This window comes from Petaurus breviceps, unplaced genomic scaffold (genome assembly GCF_028583685.1).
Source record: "Petaurus breviceps papuanus isolate PSGF00001 unplaced genomic scaffold, PetGlider_PUasm1.0 523, whole genome shotgun sequence".
NCBI lineage: Eukaryota > Metazoa > Chordata > Mammalia > Diprotodontia > Petauridae > Petaurus > Petaurus breviceps.
The window spans coordinates 55646-73728 of NW_027186356.1; the positions used below are offsets into that span (position 1 = coordinate 55646).

The following is an 18083-nucleotide window of genomic DNA, read 5'->3' on the forward strand; positions in this document are numbered from 1 at the left end:
CTGTTCTTGTTCAAACAAAGGCTCATCCCCATTGTTTTTAAAAGGATCTCTCTCTACTGAGGGTCCAGTGAAATGTGGTTCTAGTCCCATTCTGCTTCTCATCTCTAATATGGATGACCAAACAACAGAGACCGAAGGTATCTAAACACAGAACTTGGACCTGGGAATATGAATACTGGTAAGTTCTCTATGACCAGTAGTTAATAGAACCATTTTTAAACTGAGAGCAATCTTGAAGCTCATTTAGTCCAAACCCCTTTGAGTGTGGCACACTGGCCTGCACATAGTAGGAAGGCACATAATTCGTATTTGATGAATTGAATTTATTTGAATTTGGACTCAGAAAAACTGGGTTTGAGGCTGAGCTGCAATGCTTACTAGGTAACCACAGGTAAGTTCCTTAAATCCTGACTCTTCAGTTCCTCATTTATAAATGGGGGTAAACTGCCCCCCTTACTTTATAAGACTGTTGTGAGGAAAACACTAGGAAGCCTTAAAATACCATATAAAGGTCAGTTGTTATTTCACAGAAGATGGCTGTAGATTTAGAACTAGAAGGAGCCTGTTTTACATATGAGAAAACAGAAGTTAGTGGGTTTGCTCGATGCCCCAACATTGGTAGGTAGCTCTTTCTGCTGTATGTCAGGTGCCTGTCCAAGGCCTTGAGCCTAGGAAGTGGCAGAGCCCAAAGCAGAAAGCTGGGTTTTCTGGCACCCGTCACAAGCTCCTTTCAACATAACACTGTGTTACCTCTCAGACAAACCAGGCCACATAACAGCTACCAGCAATTCTAGCTGCAAACAGCTCTAGACACTCAACTCCAGGCAGTGGCGTGGATGGGATTAATGCTACAGGCTGGAAGGAGGAGCTATCATATGGGAAGGTTCCTCTTCATTTTAACTATAGCCCAAGGAAGGAGGCCATCCAGGCAAGATCAAGATTATAGGAATACATTAAGGAAGGAGACAGGTCCCATTCCACTCCCTCCTTCCACATTTTTAAAAGGGAACCACATTTTGGTGCTCTAAACATAAATCAGTGGTTCTGTTGCCATGATTCTTTGTTTCACGTGAGCTCCTAGAGAAAGGAGAATACAGGAGAGAGAGAGACAATGGGAAATGGAGCAGTGCTGGGTTTGACAGAGGGGAGGGAAGGGCTGCAGGTATGAATAGCAGCTAGTTTGTTCACAGCTGGGTAGACTAAACACATCATTACACAATGCTGAAAGGGCTCTTTTTCTGGGATCATATGCACATGCATTCACACACATACTTCCAGACACCACATATAAATACAAATGTGTAAATTTGGTGCTGGAAAGCACTAAATATTCACTCATTAGTATGTACAGCAAAAAAAACAGAGAATTACAGAATCAGAATAATAAATTTTTAGGGTTGGAAAGGACCTTAGAGATCATGTAGCCCAACCCCCCTTGTTTTACAGATGAGGCCCAGAAAAGTGAAGTGTCTTTCCACTAAGAGTGGAGGAGGCTGTACATGGTGCTGGGCCTGGGTGCTTCCAATCAGAGCTGACCAAACAGCAAAAGCACCAGGAGGGAAGCTGGGCCAGCTCTGCTGGAGAAGCTGTCTGTACTGATTCAGATGATCCATGAGGTAAAACAGGCCAACTTGCAGGGAAGGTGAGCTTCCAACAGGGTAAACAAGCTTCCTGGAGGTCCCAAGGTACCTCCCCACCACCCCAGTGACTTGACAACAGCTCCCCAAGTGTACGGAGCGGAGGTGAGTACAGGCAGCTCTGCCCAGGCAGCTCCCTCCTCTAGAGGGGGAAAGCATCTTCTGAGTGAGTCTCTGATCCAGAGGAGGGGAAGAAAGCAGCTAAGAACCACCAGGGTAGATTAATCCTGTAACTTCTCATGAGCTAACGAACAAATAGATCCTCTGGACTGGAGAAACTTGCTTCTCTGAGAAGTTCTTAAGAATCCAGAATTCTTGCTTGGCAGGCTTTGCCCATTTCACGATACAATGCCCCCTTATGATTTGGTCATGTAGGCAGTGGCACAGAACCTCCATTTCTGTGGAAATGCACTTAAGGAAGTGCCTGATCCTCTGCCAACCAGGAAAAGAGTCTCACCCCTCTTCCCTTTCACCTTTTTTCAACAAAAAACCCAAGCCAACCCTTAGCAGCTCCCCCCAGGTCAGCCTCTGCATCTCCCACCCAAAGCTCCAGATGGAAGTGTCACCAAAGGTATCAAAGAGTAGTGGTCACTGGTCATTGTCTGAGGGGAGGTCAAAGAACCAAATAAGTACTCCAAGGCCACATTGTGCTTTACTCATTGAAGAACAGAGGAAGGAAGGGTGCATCCTCCTCCTGACAGCTAAAACAAGGATGCTCCAAGCACAGGCTTAGCAGAGCTACCTCAGGAGAGTCATGTCCCACAAAAACATCAAAACAATGTCTGCACACACAAAACCACTAAACTGCAGTAATATCTAACATCAACCCTGGGATTTAGGGGCAGAGTTATAAGGAATAACAGTCTGGAGGGCAGTTTACAATTGCCCACTAAATCTGAAGAGCCCCTACTGAGTTCTGTATTATTTACAATTATCAAAAGAACTTTGAAAGACAGCTCCCTAAATCCTCAGGCTCCTTGGTGATGGTTAAGGAGGGGGAACAAAAAGCAAGGAAGCAGAGTGGAAAGTCAAAAAACCACCTATTCCAAGGATCATTTCCTCCTTGAGGCCTATGCTTGCTCAGGTCTAACTGATTTAAAGCAGTCCTGGAACTGGAAAGCTGCTATTTACATCCTAGAAATAGTTAAGGTAACTAATTAGTCTAAGTTGGCACAACCCCTGGCCCATGATAAACAACTGTGAACACCGAGTTCAGGAGTATGTGAAAGATCATGGTGGGGAACAATGAACTCAGCACACAAAGGCCCCACTGCTGACACTGGTCAAGGACTGAAGTCATATCTGGCCAGCTTTGTCCTCTCATCTTCTACTGAGGGAATGGGTAACAGAAGAAGGAGGGGTGAGGGGAAAATACAATGTATGTAAAACAAAAATACCCAAAGGAAAGCATCTGGATCCTCTGTAGTGGAGGTCTCCAGAAGGAAAGACATCTTTCCTCTTCAAGGGCTAGAAGAATGGCATCACTGCAGCCTGCCTCCTTTCCTCACCCTCTGCCACCTCCCATGAAAATAGGGGAACAAATACTGGCTGAATAGTTTTTATTAGCGCTGACAGCTGATGAGGGTGGCACCAAAAATCAGATTGAGAATCTGATTAGAATGAGCAGCTCCTTTGATCTATCTACCTCTATTTACAGATTAGGATGCTTGGTAGTCACCTGCCAAAAGGTTCTATAGCAAGCTGTTAGCAGTGTCTAGCCTTCTGGTCTCCTAGCCCAGGGCCTTTCCATCTAAGTGGATATGAAAGGCAAAGTTTTGTCACTGAAAATTAGATCGGGAGCTAAGCAGGACAGAGACCCCTCTGGAGTGGATTCTTTTCACTGGTTCCTTGGTTTCAGTGTAGCAAACCAATAGAGAACAGCTCTAAAGGAACCAGGGGAGCCTTAAATCTATCTCAACCTACTTCTCAGGACCTTTTGGCCCTTGAAGAAGTAGGTGTAGTTCAATTTGTGGATTTGGGGTTTTGGTGGAGTTTTTGTTTGTGGGGAGTATGTGTAGTGAACGAATAGGCCAATGCCTGATCCCAAGAACTAGGGAGGCAAAACATAAAGGAAATTAAAAAGGCTGCATGGCTTAGAACTGCTAGGCTGGGTCACTTTCTAATCAGCTTTCTGGAAGCTGTCAATCGCAGCCTCCAGACCAATTTATTCCAATAAAGATGAATTAGCTTAGGTCTTTGGTGCAATTAAAACCAAAAGTTCTCTATACACAAACATTTACTGATTCTCATTCAATAAAGATGCCTGTCACATCCTGGTAGTATTTGACGAGCACAATCTCTGTTCGCTTTTGTTTTCTCAGATGCCTCCAAGTTCCATTTCCTGGGCACCCTATACCACTCATGCCCTCCTGGTAAAACCAAGTGACAACCAGGTACGTGGCTGTGGCTGGGCCCCTCACACATCTCATCAACACTTTCTGACTGACTGGAATAAGCCAGTGGCCCCAAGTCACCAGCAGGAAGGAAAATTCCTGTGAAATTAGCAAGAGAGCACGAAACAGAAAATACAACAGTTGCTCAAAAGCTGATAAATCTAGGGTAGGAAGGAAAATGTGTACAACCCCCCTTTCCCTTTTTCCTATCAGTAGTAAGCACAGAACCTTAGCAAGCAAAGCATACTCCATCTAATGGCCAGTAAATGACCTTAAGCTGGGCTGCTTACAAGCAAAGTGCCCAAGCAGCAACCCTACTGCACTCCTGGTGACCCATATTGGGAATTTTCTACCTAAACTCTTAACAACAATGTTCTTCCTGGATCACTGAGACAAGGACAGCTAGAATACATTGAAACAGAGGAAGAGGAGACTTCTGAGGGGTCAAAGACCTGGAATGTCCATGCGTTAATGATGCTGATTCTAACCCAGAGGAGAGGAAGAAAGAGGCGGGGCGGAAGGAAGAGAGAAGGAGGAGGGAAGAGTGGGAAATGGAGGGTCTACATGCTATCTTAACTGCTGAGTCTTAACTCAATCTGTTCCTCAGCCTTCATCTCAACTTATGTCTCTTGCCTGCTTTGTGTTCTACAGTCATGAGGTCCCATTGCTTTTCACCAAAAGTAAATAGTATCACACACAACTGATACATATATATATATATATATATACATGTTGAAGGTGAATATTACAACCTTCAGGAAAACTCTCTGCCAGGCTGTAGATACCCTCCAGATGTCAAGCTCTAACTCTTAAGTATATACAGGCAGCCCACATGCTCAGCACCACCTGAAGGCCCAACGTGCAAGGACGATGAGCAATGGACTTGAGGAAACGCCCTCTTCTGTACAAGCTGCTCACAGACGCAGTTCTTCCTCTCTGCTGGCTGGTGGATGGGGAGGTGGGGGAGAGCAAGGAGCATCCTTCAGATTTGGGCTCTACCTTCCTGGAGCCTCCATGGAAGGGTTGGATTGTTTTAGTGAAACTTTTCTCATTGCACCTACCACTTGAAGAAGACCAGTCCTGCAAGGACTGCATAGCCCAACACCAAAAAGAGAACTTTCAAGAGACGGTCATTCTTGTCTTCTAACTCTTTCACCAGTATCTCAAAAAAGGTCACAAAAAGGAAAGTTCCTCCTGCAAATCCCTGCAGTAGCACGGAGGCCACACTGCTGGCCACACCCTTGGTCCTTTCAATGCCCACGCCAATCCCGATGCCCAGGGGGATCATCAAGCTCACCGTGACAGCCAGCTTGGCTGCATCTTTCATCGGCAATGAGCTCTTCGCCATGTTGATCCCCAGAGCCACGGCCACTAATGTCTCATGAATGGCCACACCGACAAACAAGCTCATGACTTTGTCCCCCTCCTCCTGCAGGCCCAAGGCCAAACCCTCAAAGATAGAATGGGCAGAAAGAGCAAACACGAGGCTGAAGAGACGGAGTGGGCTGGAGCGGGAGAGCTCTTGAACATTTAAGCCATGGCCATGAGAGTGATGACCATGCTCTGGGTAAAAGTTGTGTCCACGGGAGTTTCCAATAAAGGGGCTCTCATACTCTGAGTCACTTCCCACATCAGAGCCTGCATTGAAGGTCTCTAGGTCAATGAATGAGGGCTTCTCCTTTTTGAAGGTCAAAATGACCTGCTCCACAAAAACAGTCATGAAGAACCCCAGGAGCATAATGGTCTCTGCTAAGGGATAGTCTGTGGTGATGTTTCCAAGTTTCAGAACTTCTTGGAGCTGAAGCAAAGGACAAAAGAAAAACCATAAGAGACTTAGAAGTAAAACAACTTTGGTCTATCTTCATAAAAACCAATGCGTGGAAGTCAACCTCATCGCAGCACTTGAGACCAAGGCCATCATAGCAACAGATTTCATTTGAGGAGAGGCCACCACCATTCATCAAACACTGACTGACTCTAATATGCGTGAGACATTGCAGAAAATTATAAACCTCTGTGCTTTAAGAGCTAGCTATCTAATAGGGGGAAAAAGAAAATACCAAAGTAACTAGAACACAAGGCAATGTACCAGATAGCTGGTAATAATAGTTAACAGTTGTATAACACTTCGTTTGCAAAGCACTTTACATCTATTACTCTGCCTCATTTGATGAATGACTGAATGATATGAACAAGGTATCTGGGGTGACTGAAGATGTGGCATATGAACCAGGCCCTGAAAAGCTAAAAGGATTTTAATATGGACAAATGGGGGGGGAGGCAAGGTTATTCCATGATCAAAGATGAAAAATGACAAGTTATGTGCATGGGATAGTACATATGCAGATAGTATGCGGTTAGTTAGCAGACCATTTTGGCTAGGATTAGAAATTCTTTTAGGAATCTAGGAACATATAAGACTAGAAAGATGGGTAGGGCTTAGATTGTGGAGGATCTTGAACATCATGCTAAGACAGCTGCAGCACAGCAAGGCACTGAGGAGTTTTAAACAGGAGTCAATGTACTGTTTTTTTTTTTTTTGCCTTTTGGAGGGTAATTGGGGTTAAGTAACTTGCCCAAGGTTACACAGCTAGTTTTTGTGCGTGTGTGGGTGTGGGTATTAAGTGTCTGAGGCCAGAACTGAACTCAGGTCCTCCTGACTCTGGGGCCGGTGCTTTACTCACTGTACCACCTAGCCGCACCAATCAATGGACTATTTTTTAGAATTTACCATGACAGATTAGAGAGGGGAATGACTGGAACCAGGAAAACAACTAAGATTATTGCAATAATCCAGGCATAAGGTAAAGGACCTCAACCAGGATGGGGGTAGTGGGAATATATAAAAAGGGAGAAGATGAATGAGAAGTTATGAAAGCAGTATTAGTAGGACTTAGTGACTGATTGGATGCAGGGGGTAAGAAGTCAAAGATGTCTCTGAGGTCTGGAGCCTAGATGATTTCAAAGTAAACCTACAGATTTCAAGGCCAACAACATAAAAAATCCAAGGCTATTAAAGTCATTGTTCTTCGTTGGGAAACAGCCCCGGGGGAGTCTGGTGGTGATGGCTAAAAAAACAAAACAAAACAAAAAAACCTGGTTACACTTTCCACATGTGTTTTAATCTGGGATATTTCTGTGGCAAATTGATGCTCTAGAGGGGAGACCAGGAATTCAATTCAACAAATATTTTTTAACCATCTACTGGGCAAAATACTGGAAAGGGAGCTAGAGCCAGAGTACTATGCTAGACACCATGGGAAATATTAAGTTGAGAAGGACGATCCCTGCTGTCATAGAGCTTAGTCCAACAGGGAGATAAGAAATATATGTAAATAACCATAATACACAAAAATAACATGTGATCAGATAAGGATTTCAGAAAAGTGCAACCACACATGCATCCAATAATGCTGACACATTCTTATTCCCACTGCAGGACATCCAAAGGAGAAAATCCCCTAATTCTACCAGCATTCATCCTCATGTCCTGTTGAGCCTCGATGAAATCTCTAGCCCTCAACCCTTTCAGTCTCATACTTTGAACAGGGCTGAACCACTCATCACAAGAATGGCAAACAGCAAATTGTGGAGGACATGACAGCGGAGACTGCGGGGTTAGGAAAACATGTTACTATCTCAGGGAGAACGGGCACCACTGGGCACAGAGATAGAGGAGGGCACAGGCAGAGCCTTGAGTGACATTCCAGTTATCTCCCAGGAAACTCCAGCCACAATGGGGCCAAGGTAAACAACTGAATCAAGTGGCAGCTGACTGCCAGCACTTCCCCAGTCAGGGAGCAAACAAGCCTATGTGTGGTGGCAAGAAACAATGAGTGAGTGCTAAGAATGAGCAGTTAAATACTGGGAGAGGCCAATTGAGGCTCAAACACTGTAGCAATAGCATGCATGAGATCTGTTCCTGGAGCTTTCTTACCTCTCGGTGTCTGTGCCAAGTGGAGGCGTTCACTGGTGTCTCTGTTGGTCTGGGGTCAAGGCTCAGGCTGCCCCACACCCCACATACACACCAGAATTAGGGAAGTAAACAATGAGGAGAGGAGATCAGAAGCAGAGCCGAGATGCCTAGCTGAATTATACCCACCAAGCTTCCCTTTAATCCCCTGAGGCCTGGAAAAGGCACCTCTTAGTAGACAACATCAATGACATATGGGCTCGATTGTTATCATCTTTGAACTAGGTAGAACATTTCATCGAGGAGAGTAAGAAGATAAATATGGAATTCTGCTAAGTATTGACACTTCCAAACATAACTTCCATGACTCTTCATCAAAAACGATCCATCTTGGCTAGGACAGTCTCGTCATTGTCCCTCTTCAAACACAGAACTCATTCTCACCTTGTTCATTCAGTGCCCCTGACCTGGAAGGCTTCTCTTCTCTCTCTACCTATTCAATCCTACTACCCTTTGCCAAGACCCAAATCCAAGACCCACCCCCTCAGGAATCTGTCCCTGAACCCTCCATAGCCTACAGTGATCTCTCTTTCTACAGTCCTTTTAGACTTACTGTCTGCTCAATGCATTTGGCAGATCACATAATGACTAGTAGTGTTACCATACTCTTTGTGCATGTGCGTGTGCGTGTGCATGAATATGTGTGTGTGTGTGTGTGTGTGTGTGTGTGTGTGTGTAGAACAAGAACCAGATATCAGAATATGAAACAAAGAACAGAATGTTTGACATGGACAGAAACTTATAAAACATAATGGCAGAAGTGCAAGGGCACTTAGAAAATAGAACATGCAATGTCAGAGGTCGACAGAACCTTGAAACATAGAACATAAAATGTCATAAATGGGAAGATCCTTAGAACACAGACTATACAACATCAGAGGCAGAAGAAACATTAGAACATTGAAGATATACTGTCAAAGCTTGAAGGGACATGCAGCTGAAATGGCCCTTGTGAGCTCATCTACAATCCAGGAATCCCCCTCCTACTAGGAGGAGGAGCTCCTTTTCATTTCCCTGAAACCCTGGGATCACTAAGGGGAGGGAGAGAAGCATGCACAGGGAAATGCCTCCTCTGGGGTTCATGGCCGACAGTAAATTCCTTGGGCGGACCCAAGAAGAGGCTGCCCATTGCAGGCTGTATTCCGCTCCATGCCAGGAACCAGGACAACCTGAGAAGAAAACATGGCCACAAGCACAACTTGGAGGCCTGACAGCTAAGCCTCTGGGATCTGCTAGCAGATAACTGTGTACTAGTCTGGGCCCTACCTTAGTCATGGAGTCATAAACTGGGAGTCAGAAGCTGCCGATCCCCGCATTTTAAAACTGGGGAAACTGCCCAAGTTAGTCTTGTGTTCTTTTTCATCCCCGATTGCTCAGCATTAAGCACATAGTAGGTGCTCTGAAATCTGCTGAATGAATCACTGAGGGGCATTTGGTGGAAGCCTCCACAGTTGCTCCATCCCATAAGCAAGAACTCTTACCTTTTCTCTCACAGCAGGGAGCAAAGCATTGAAGCAGGTGGCCAGGAAAACACCGCCTCCAAAAGAATTGCAGAGAGAGAGGATTTTCTTGGAGCGGTGGGCTTTTTCATAATCAGCCTCGATGATCTTCACAGGCAGGATAGAGCCAAGTAGCATGAGGATAAACACCCCCACCAGGCACAGCAGTTTGGCTACTAAGATCTTCGTCATGTTCACAGCCAGGAACGCTCCACCCGCCGGTGTCCCAAACCAAATGTAGCAGAGGCCAACACTGGAAGTGTTAAAGGCCCCAGAGCAGCATCCAGGGACACATGCTTCCGAGTAGCAGCTGTGAATGTCAAGCAAGTAAACATTAAGACTACATATTCTCCAACCACATGTCATGAGGAGTTCATCAACTTTGAGGGATAAGACATGACTGTGTTTCCTGCCATCTAAATCCCTCCACTAAAATACTATTCCAATTCCTCATGATAACATGGAGGAGATCCTGGGCTTTCAAAGGAAGCCAAAGCAGCAGACAGCAAATTTTATCCAGTTCTATCAGTATGGAAAGGCTTTGGGCACAAGCTCAGGGATGAATTATGCACTTGTCAGCCAAGCAAAATCCAGAGAGAGAGAGATGCACTGTCAGGCTGATTCTGAGACAATGATTTTTTCACATCTGGTAATTTGTAGGTGGTGGTGGGCAATCTGAATTAGTAAAGGGTATGTCCACACAATGAAATTAAAGACCCTCAAAGTATTATTATGGGTGATGGTGATAAGATATGTACATAGATAAAGATAACAGAAGCAGTAAGACAGAAAGCAGAAAGTGTGTTGGACAGAGAGACTGAATGAGGGCCAGGGTTTGAATGTCACAAAAGTGACAAGATCAGGAGCAGGCCCCTGATCTTGTGGAGCCTCAATTTCTGCTCTTGTAAAATAGGGATGACAATCTCTGCACTTCCCACCTCACAAGACTGTTGTGTAGAAAAGTGCTTTGTAAACTATGAAGCAATATAGAATTGGGTAGGATGAGTGCATAAGGGAGTATGGAAAGACCACAAAGGGGAAAAATAACTCCCAAGAGGGACCATGTATAGGTGTGTAAAGCATAGCAGTTCAGGAAAGGAATGAGCATGCAAAGGAAACCTGGCATCCAATGGCACTGAAGGAGGACAGGGCATAAGCAACAGCATAATTGAAAGAGCCTTGGATTTGGAGTCAGAAGACCTGAGTTTAAGTCTCGCTTCAGACATTTACATCTGGGTGATCCCTGGGCAAGTTTCTATGACTCCATGGGCCTCATTTTCTACATACACGAAAGGATGGCACTCAACTAGTTCATTTGTATGCTCTTCCAGCTCTAAAGCCTATGAAACCATAAAGCACTAGAGAAGCATAAGTTAGCCTCAAATCGGAATATGAGGAGCGCATAGGTAGCATAAAGTGTTTTGAGATTGGATAAGGGAGAGAGTACATCCAGTTAGGGCTGTGGGGGGAAGGGAGAGTGGGAGAAAGTTTCCAATAAGACCTCCCGAGGACTAGAGCTGGGCTCTGAAGTCAATCCAAGTCAGTGGAAGTCTGACTACCCTTTCACAAAGGATAAGCAGTAAGGGAGGTCTAAGCCTGAAAAATATTGCAGGATAACAGAAAGCTGTGTACACAAACACAAACACACAAAGAGTACAGATGCGCATGGAGTAAGAGCTGGGTGTGAGTGTTGGCTCTGTCTGGAATCAAAAGCTCCTGCCACAGCTACCTGTGAGACCATGGACACGTCCCAACTGAACCTTCGTTTCCACATCTGTAAGGCAAGGAGGTCTGAAGTTCTCTCCCATGAGTTTGGAGGGGCTTTAAAAACCAATCCCACCTAATTTTTCACCAAGGAAGAAGCTGAGACTCAGACAAGCTAAGACATTAGGACAACCTATCTGCCTTTTAAGCCCAAATCTTCATGTCTGTTGTATAGGGTTGTATGTAAAGCACTTAGAACTTTAAAATGTTAGACAAATGTCAGTTATCACTATAATTAAGGGAATGAATACTAGACTAGGAGTCAAGAGCTCTGGATTCTACTCTCAACCCTGCCATTAACAAGGGCAGGCACTGAAATGTTTGATTGACTGATTCTGGACAAGTCCTTTAGTCTAAAGGAGAGGGCTGGATAAGATGATTTTGATGTCTCCTTCCAGGTAAGCAACCTTGCAAATGCAATATAATGGGAAGTGTGCTGGCTTCAGAGTCAAAGTTCCTGGGTTCAAATGCTATTTCTACCATTTAAAATCATGGTGACCTTGTACAAGTCACCTTAACATCTCTGGGCCTCAGTTTCCTTCTCTGGAAAGTGACAGGGATGTACTAGTCCAACCAAGCAAGCAACAAGCATTTATTAAGACCTTACTATGTATCTTATCAAGCACTGGGCTAATTCCTTGGGATAGAAAGAAAAATGCAAACAGCCCCTACCCTCAAGGGGCTCACATTCTACCGAGAGGGACACTTTGGGTCCAGCTAAATTGTCACCTTCTCTACACTTTCCTGGCCCCCTTAATCCCAGAGCTTTCCCTCGGAGGCTTATCTCCAATTTATCTGTTTTACACTGAGGCCCCTGGAGGCAGGGGCTGTCTATTGCTTTCCTTTGTATCCCCAGCACTTCGTTCAATGCCTGGCACACAGTAAGTGTTTAATAATTCTCCCATCACACTACCATGTAGGATTTGATGGCCTCCACCACACTTAACATCCCTGCCGGGACTTATTTTCCACTGTTTATTGACTGACTGACTGACACAGTTACATACAAGATGCATACAGCATAGATACAAAGTAACCTTACAAGGAAAGACACTAACAACTAAGGGTACTAAGGAAGAGCTTCCTGCAGAAGGTGGCACCTGAGCTGATTACTGAGGAGGTACTTAATGCTTTTTTAATAAAGGGAGGGTGATCTCTAAGGTCCTTTCCAGCTCTTCATTTGTTACGTTACCATAGGGTTCATACCTTGCAGTGGGATGTAGGGTTAAGGGCCCTGGATTTGGAGTCAGGGGAACCTGGGTTCGAATGGATTGACACGTCTGGATGACCTTCAGCAAGTCTATTCTTAGGATCACAGACTCAAAGCTAAAAGGAAGCTTCTAGTCCCACCCCCTCATTTACAGAAGAAGAAACTGAAGCCCAGCAGCGAGGGGAATAGAGGAGGCTCCCCGAAGGCTCGGAGTCTCTGCTTTCCCCCTGGTCGGGTCTCCGCTTCCTCCCCTCCCCAATCACTGGGTCTCTCTCGCTCCCCTCCCCCACCTAGCGGCGGGGATGAGGGGTGGGGTCGGGCCTGACAGCGAGAGGCCGGAGACCCAGGCCCGACGACAGCCAGCAGAGACAGTGGGTCTGGCCCCTCTGGCCTGGCTCCCTCGGCCCGCCTCCTCCACAGCCCCAGCCCGTGGTCTCCGCCTCCCTCCCTGGCCGCCCTCGGGTCAGCTCCGCCACTTACTTCTCACCAGAAGCAGCGCCCGAGGCCAAGTCACCGCCTCCACAGTCGGCGGGCCAACGCCTGGGATCCCGCCCCCTCTCGGCGCTTTACCCCACCCCTGTCGCCATGCCGCCATTCAATTGGTGGTTTCTAACGCCGCATGAGGAAGTCTCGCTAATCATTGGCTTAGACGACTATCAATTGCATCCTCCGCCCGCCCACTCAAGCACTTTGCCGAATGGGGTCTAGGGAAAGTGTTTCCCCCTCAGGGCGGGTTGGAGAGTGCTCAGAGGAAAAGGTCCCGGAGAGAAACGGCTACCTGTAGGAGAAAGGTTCTGGGGCGGGGTTAGAAGTTTTAAGAACTGTCCGCGAGAGATGGTGCTGAATCTCCCTTCAACTCAAGGATCATCTTTCACAGATTATTTACCCAAGGGGCAAGCCTACCGCAGTGTTTGGATGGGGAAGACTTCCTTTGGAAAAATAACCACAAAAAATAGCTCACATTTATATAGACCTGAAGGCTCAAGACACTTTTTCCCTAGAAGGTAGACTAAGTGGTAGTGGTTTAATATGGACAAGGACTCCAATGTTATCAATGTAGCTGCAATATACTCAATTCCTTGCTCTCTCACACTGACACCTCTCCCCCCCCCCACCGCCGCCCATATCCAATCTGTTGCCAAGTCCCATCCATTCTACCCTCAAAACATCTCTCCTATATGTCCCTTTCTCTCCCCAACACTGCCCTCACCCTGGTCCAAACTCTCATCACTTCAAACTTGAACTATTGCAGGAGTCTTCTAGTTGATCTCCCTACTTCATCCCTCTACTCCAATCCATTCTCCACTCAACTATCAAAGTGATCTTCCTAAAGTTCAAGTATGACCATTTGTTTTTATTGTTCAGTTGTGTCAGACTCTTTGCCACCCCATTTAGGGTTTGCCTGGCAAGATAATGGAGTTGTTTGCCATTTCTTTCTCCAGATCATTTTACAGATAAGGCAAACAGGGTTAAGTGACTTGACCAGGGTCACATAACTAGTGAGTATCTGAGGCCTGATTTGAACTCAGGAAGATGAGTCTTCCTGATTCCAGGCCCAGCACTCTATCCACTGCACCAACTATGACCATATCACTCCAATATTCAGTATACTCCAGTGGTTCCCTTTTAGCCTTAGGATCAAGTAGAAAATCTTCTGATTTTTAAAGTCCTTCATAGACTGGTCCTTTTCTACTTTTCCAGTCTCCTTACACCTTTTTTCCTTCCATGTACTCTGATCCAGTAAAATTATCTTCCTTGCTATTCCTCACACATAACACCCCATGACCCAACTCCATTGATTTTCACAGTTGTCTCCCATGTCTGAAATGCTCTCCCTCCTCATCTCTGCCTCCTGGCTTCTTTCAAGTCTCAGCTAAAATCTCACCTTCTGCAAGAAGCTTTTCCCAGTCCCCCTCAATGTGATCTTCCCTCTGGAATTATCTTCTATTTATGCTATATAAACCTTGTTTGTATATTGTTGTTTTTATGTTGTCTCTTCCATTATATTGAAAGTAGTTTGAAGGCATCAAATGTTTTCTCCTTTCTTCATATCTCCAGTGCCTGGCACATAGCATGCACTTTGATGACTTGTTTGCTTGACTTGACTTAGGAGGGGGGTGCAGAATTCTCACACCATGCTACTATCTAGGATTGGATGGCCTCCACTGTAGATTTATTGTCATCAAGATGGAAAAATTATTAGGACTTGGAGTCAAGAGATTTCTGGGATCCTTATTGTCTTCTCTGACCTACTTTTGCAATCTACTTCACAATGTTCCTCTTTAAGCATTGTAAATTCCAGGGAACCTGAACTCCTTAAGCTGTTCCCCAAACAAAATATGCCAGTTCTCATCAAGAAGCTCTTCCCTGCTCTCATGCCTGGAAAGCACTTCCTTCTTTACGAAGAGACCTTTAAGAATGCTTGTCCAGGGGCAGCTAGTTGGTACAGTGGATAAAGCACTGGTTCTGGAGTCATGAGGACCTGAGTTCAAGTCTGACCTGAGAGAGACAGAGACAGAGACAGAGAGAGAGACAGAGAGAAAGAGACAGAGACAGAGAGAGAGAGAGAGAGAGAGAGAGAGAGAGAGAGAGAGAGAGAGAATGAGAATCCTGTGTCCAAGGCTCAAGTCCTTCTTTCTCCCTCCTCAAATTTACCATGAGCACCTTGCTAGCTCTTTCCCTCAACCTCAATCACTCTCTACCTAGTATTATATTTACCGGTGTGTCTCTCATATCTCCCATTGCAATTCATTTCAATAAACTTGCTAAATGCCAAGTATTGTTCTAAGTGCTGGGGATACAAAAAAGAAAAAGAAGAGTCCTGGCTCTCAAGAGGTTTAGTATCTAATTTGGGGAAGACAATACACAAAAGGAAGCTTAAAAGGGGAGGGAGGGGTGGCCAGGTAGCACAGCAAGTAAGAGCACTGGCTCCAGTGTTGGGATGACTTGGGGATCAAATCTGGGCTCAGATACTTAGCACCCAGAAATAACTGGCCATGTAACCTGGAGCAAGTTACTTAACCCTGATTGCTTAAAAAAAGGGGGGGGGAGGGAAAGTCATACCCTGACCCTATTTAGATCTAAGCATGCAGAGTCTTTGGGAGGAGTTTTTTTGTTCGTGACTTCAGCCCTCCAGTTAGAGAGGTGAAAAGCTACTGAGTGTATGACAGTGGGACAGCATGATGCAGTGGATAGACTAGTACTGGGCTGGGAGTCAGGAAGACCTAAGTTCAAATCCCATATTAAGACACTTAAGAGTTGTGTGACCTTGGGCAACTCACTTAACTTTTCCAGACTTCAGTGTCCCTATCGGTATGATGAGAAAGTTGGACTCAAAAACTCCTTAAGATCTCTTTCCATTTCTAAATCTACAATCCTATTGCTTATATTGTATGTAATCCTATAATCTTCCAGATATTGGTCTTAGTTTTGCCCTCTGGGATCAAGAAAAACAGTAGTCCCTCTTAAACCCAACAGCTGTTGAAATCCTTGATGAGAGCTATTATGTCCCTGCCAGTCTTCTCTATAACCAGTTTCTTCAATTGATCCTCATGACAGTTTGGATCACCTTATCATACTGTTGACCCTCCTTTGGATTTATTCTAGTTTGTTAATATCTTTCCTATAATTCAGGATTAACTTATTGGATACCTACTATATGCAAAATTCAGGTGCAGAGGGGAAGAGTTGGTGCAACTGGGATTAGACCACGGAGTTTGGTGGCCTTGAATTCCTTGGGCTGGAAGCAAAGAGAGAAAATTTACTTCTTTTATAGCCAGTGTGACTTTTCTTGGGAGAGTGGAAGGAAATCTCGAAAAGCTTGTACTTTTTTCTGCATGGCTACACTGGGCCACAGTTACATAGCAGGTCATTAATCACTTGGACAACTTTGCCAGAACTTTTAAATCTCAAGTGAGTTGATTTTCTCTATAATCTCCTTCAATACTTCCAGTGATTAGTGATGTCTTCAGGAGACATGATCCTTTCATCACTGCACATCCCAACTCCTCCATAACTCAGTAGATGGCCTCCATAAGAAGCTGTGGCCAGAGTATTCATTACTTAATGACCAGTGAGGAACCTACTGGACTCAAACTAAACTGACTTTCAGAATACAAATCATCTAGACTAGATAACTCTTCAGCCTGATGGGGCTGCCCAGAACTCACACTCACCTGGAACAACCCTTTCAGTTTCAGAGTCACCTCCACTACAACATATTCCATACAACAGGATATGACTTCTGATCAACAAAGAAAAATATTTGCTTCAAAAGCACAAGCACTACTGTTAGAAGCATGGTCATTCCTGACTTCTAACTAGTCTTCTTCTACCACTGATTCCAGGAGGTGGTTCTGGTCCTATAAGACTTCCATTGTAGTTATCAATGGTTTCTATGTCCCCTACTTGCCTATATAAATATTAGCTATTATTATTATCATTATTATTGAAGCTAGCTCTTTATAATCACTGCTTCCTTTCTAAATATTCACCAACCATCTCTGTAATGACTCTTTCCAGAATTTGCCTAGGAATCAAAGTCTGGCCTATAGTTTGCAAACTCTGTTGTTTTCTAATTGGGATCATCTCGTGGCACCTTTTCTGTTTTGGTACTTGTTCTACACTATCTCAAGAGATGGCATGCTTCCCTTCCTCAGAAGTCTTCTAGTAGAGGCTATGTCAGGTATGTTGTAGGAATACTCTTTTTATATAAGGGTTGAAGTTGATGGCCACAGAAGTCCTTTCCAACACTCAAATTCTGTGATTTTGTGTTTTCCAGTGCAACTCACACTACAACCACGAAAGTTCAGGCCTAATAGACTCACCTCCTTCATCTCTTCCCAGACCAATCTGTCCTCCATTCAGGTGTTGAAGTAATGTCCCTTAAGGACAAGTCTGTATTATTCTGATGCTCAATCAATTCCAATGGTTCCTTGTTACCTTTAGGATCAAATGTAAACTCCTAGCTTTAGCTTCTAAAATCCTTCAAAATCAGACTCTAATCTCCCTTTCTGGCCTTATTGTACAAATGAGTAGAGCACAGCACTAGTCAGGAAGATATGAGTTTGAATCCTGCCTCAGATTTTAGTTGTGTCACCCTTGGCAAGTCACTTAACCTGTCTGCCTCAGTTTCCTCATCTGAAAATGAAGACCGTAATAGCATCTACCTCTTCGAGTTGTTATGAGGATAAATCAAACTGTTTTTAAGGACTCTGCAAACCTTAGAGTTCTTCTGTATAAATACCAGCTATATTCATCTATTTTTCATTCTCTCTTGTCATTCCTCATGAATAACACTCCATCTTTCATATCTGTATTTTTGCAAAATCTATCTCCTATGTCTGGAATACACTTCTCTTTACCTTCACAGCTCTGCCATTGTTCTGGAAAGTGATATATCAATCTACTCCCCTATGGCCCCACTAACCATCTCTACTGGCTACCATTCCCCATGTTTGCTGTCTCTCCCTATTATAACATAAACTCCTTGAAGACAGGAACTGTCTTTGCATTGCATTCTATCTTTGTATCCCAGCATGTACAAGGGTTCTTGGCACACAGAATTGATATAATATGATTGTTCATTCTTTCTTCATTCATTTAATC

The 18083-nt window shown here is 44.6% G+C and overlaps 2 protein-coding genes across 3 annotated transcripts in view; both read right to left on the reverse strand.

The window, feature by feature from the left end:
* The window catches only part of LOC138172281 (GTP-binding protein Di-Ras1), a 47346-nt gene extending 37726 nt beyond the window's left edge, over nucleotides 1-9620 (reverse strand). The window contains exon 1 of one of the 2 annotated variants that reach the window (XM_069101971.1): nucleotides 9485-9620. The gene's annotated coding sequence lies outside the window, so the exon portion shown is untranslated. The remainder of the gene's footprint in view (nucleotides 1-9484) is intronic. The other variant, XM_069101968.1, reaches the window with a different exon arrangement.
* SLC39A3 (solute carrier family 39 member 3) lies at nucleotides 307-13083 on the reverse strand. Its single transcript, XM_069101964.1, has 3 exons — nucleotides 12957-13083; nucleotides 9485-9812; nucleotides 307-5828 (listed from the first exon to the last, which is right to left on the reverse strand). The coding sequence occupies exons 2-3, from the start codon at nucleotides 9692-9694 to the stop codon at nucleotides 5088-5090; spliced, it is 951 nt and encodes a 316-aa protein (XP_068958065.1). The 5' UTR covers nucleotides 9695-9812; nucleotides 12957-13083; the 3' UTR covers nucleotides 307-5087.
* Nucleotides 13084-18083: the final 5000 nt, after the last annotated feature.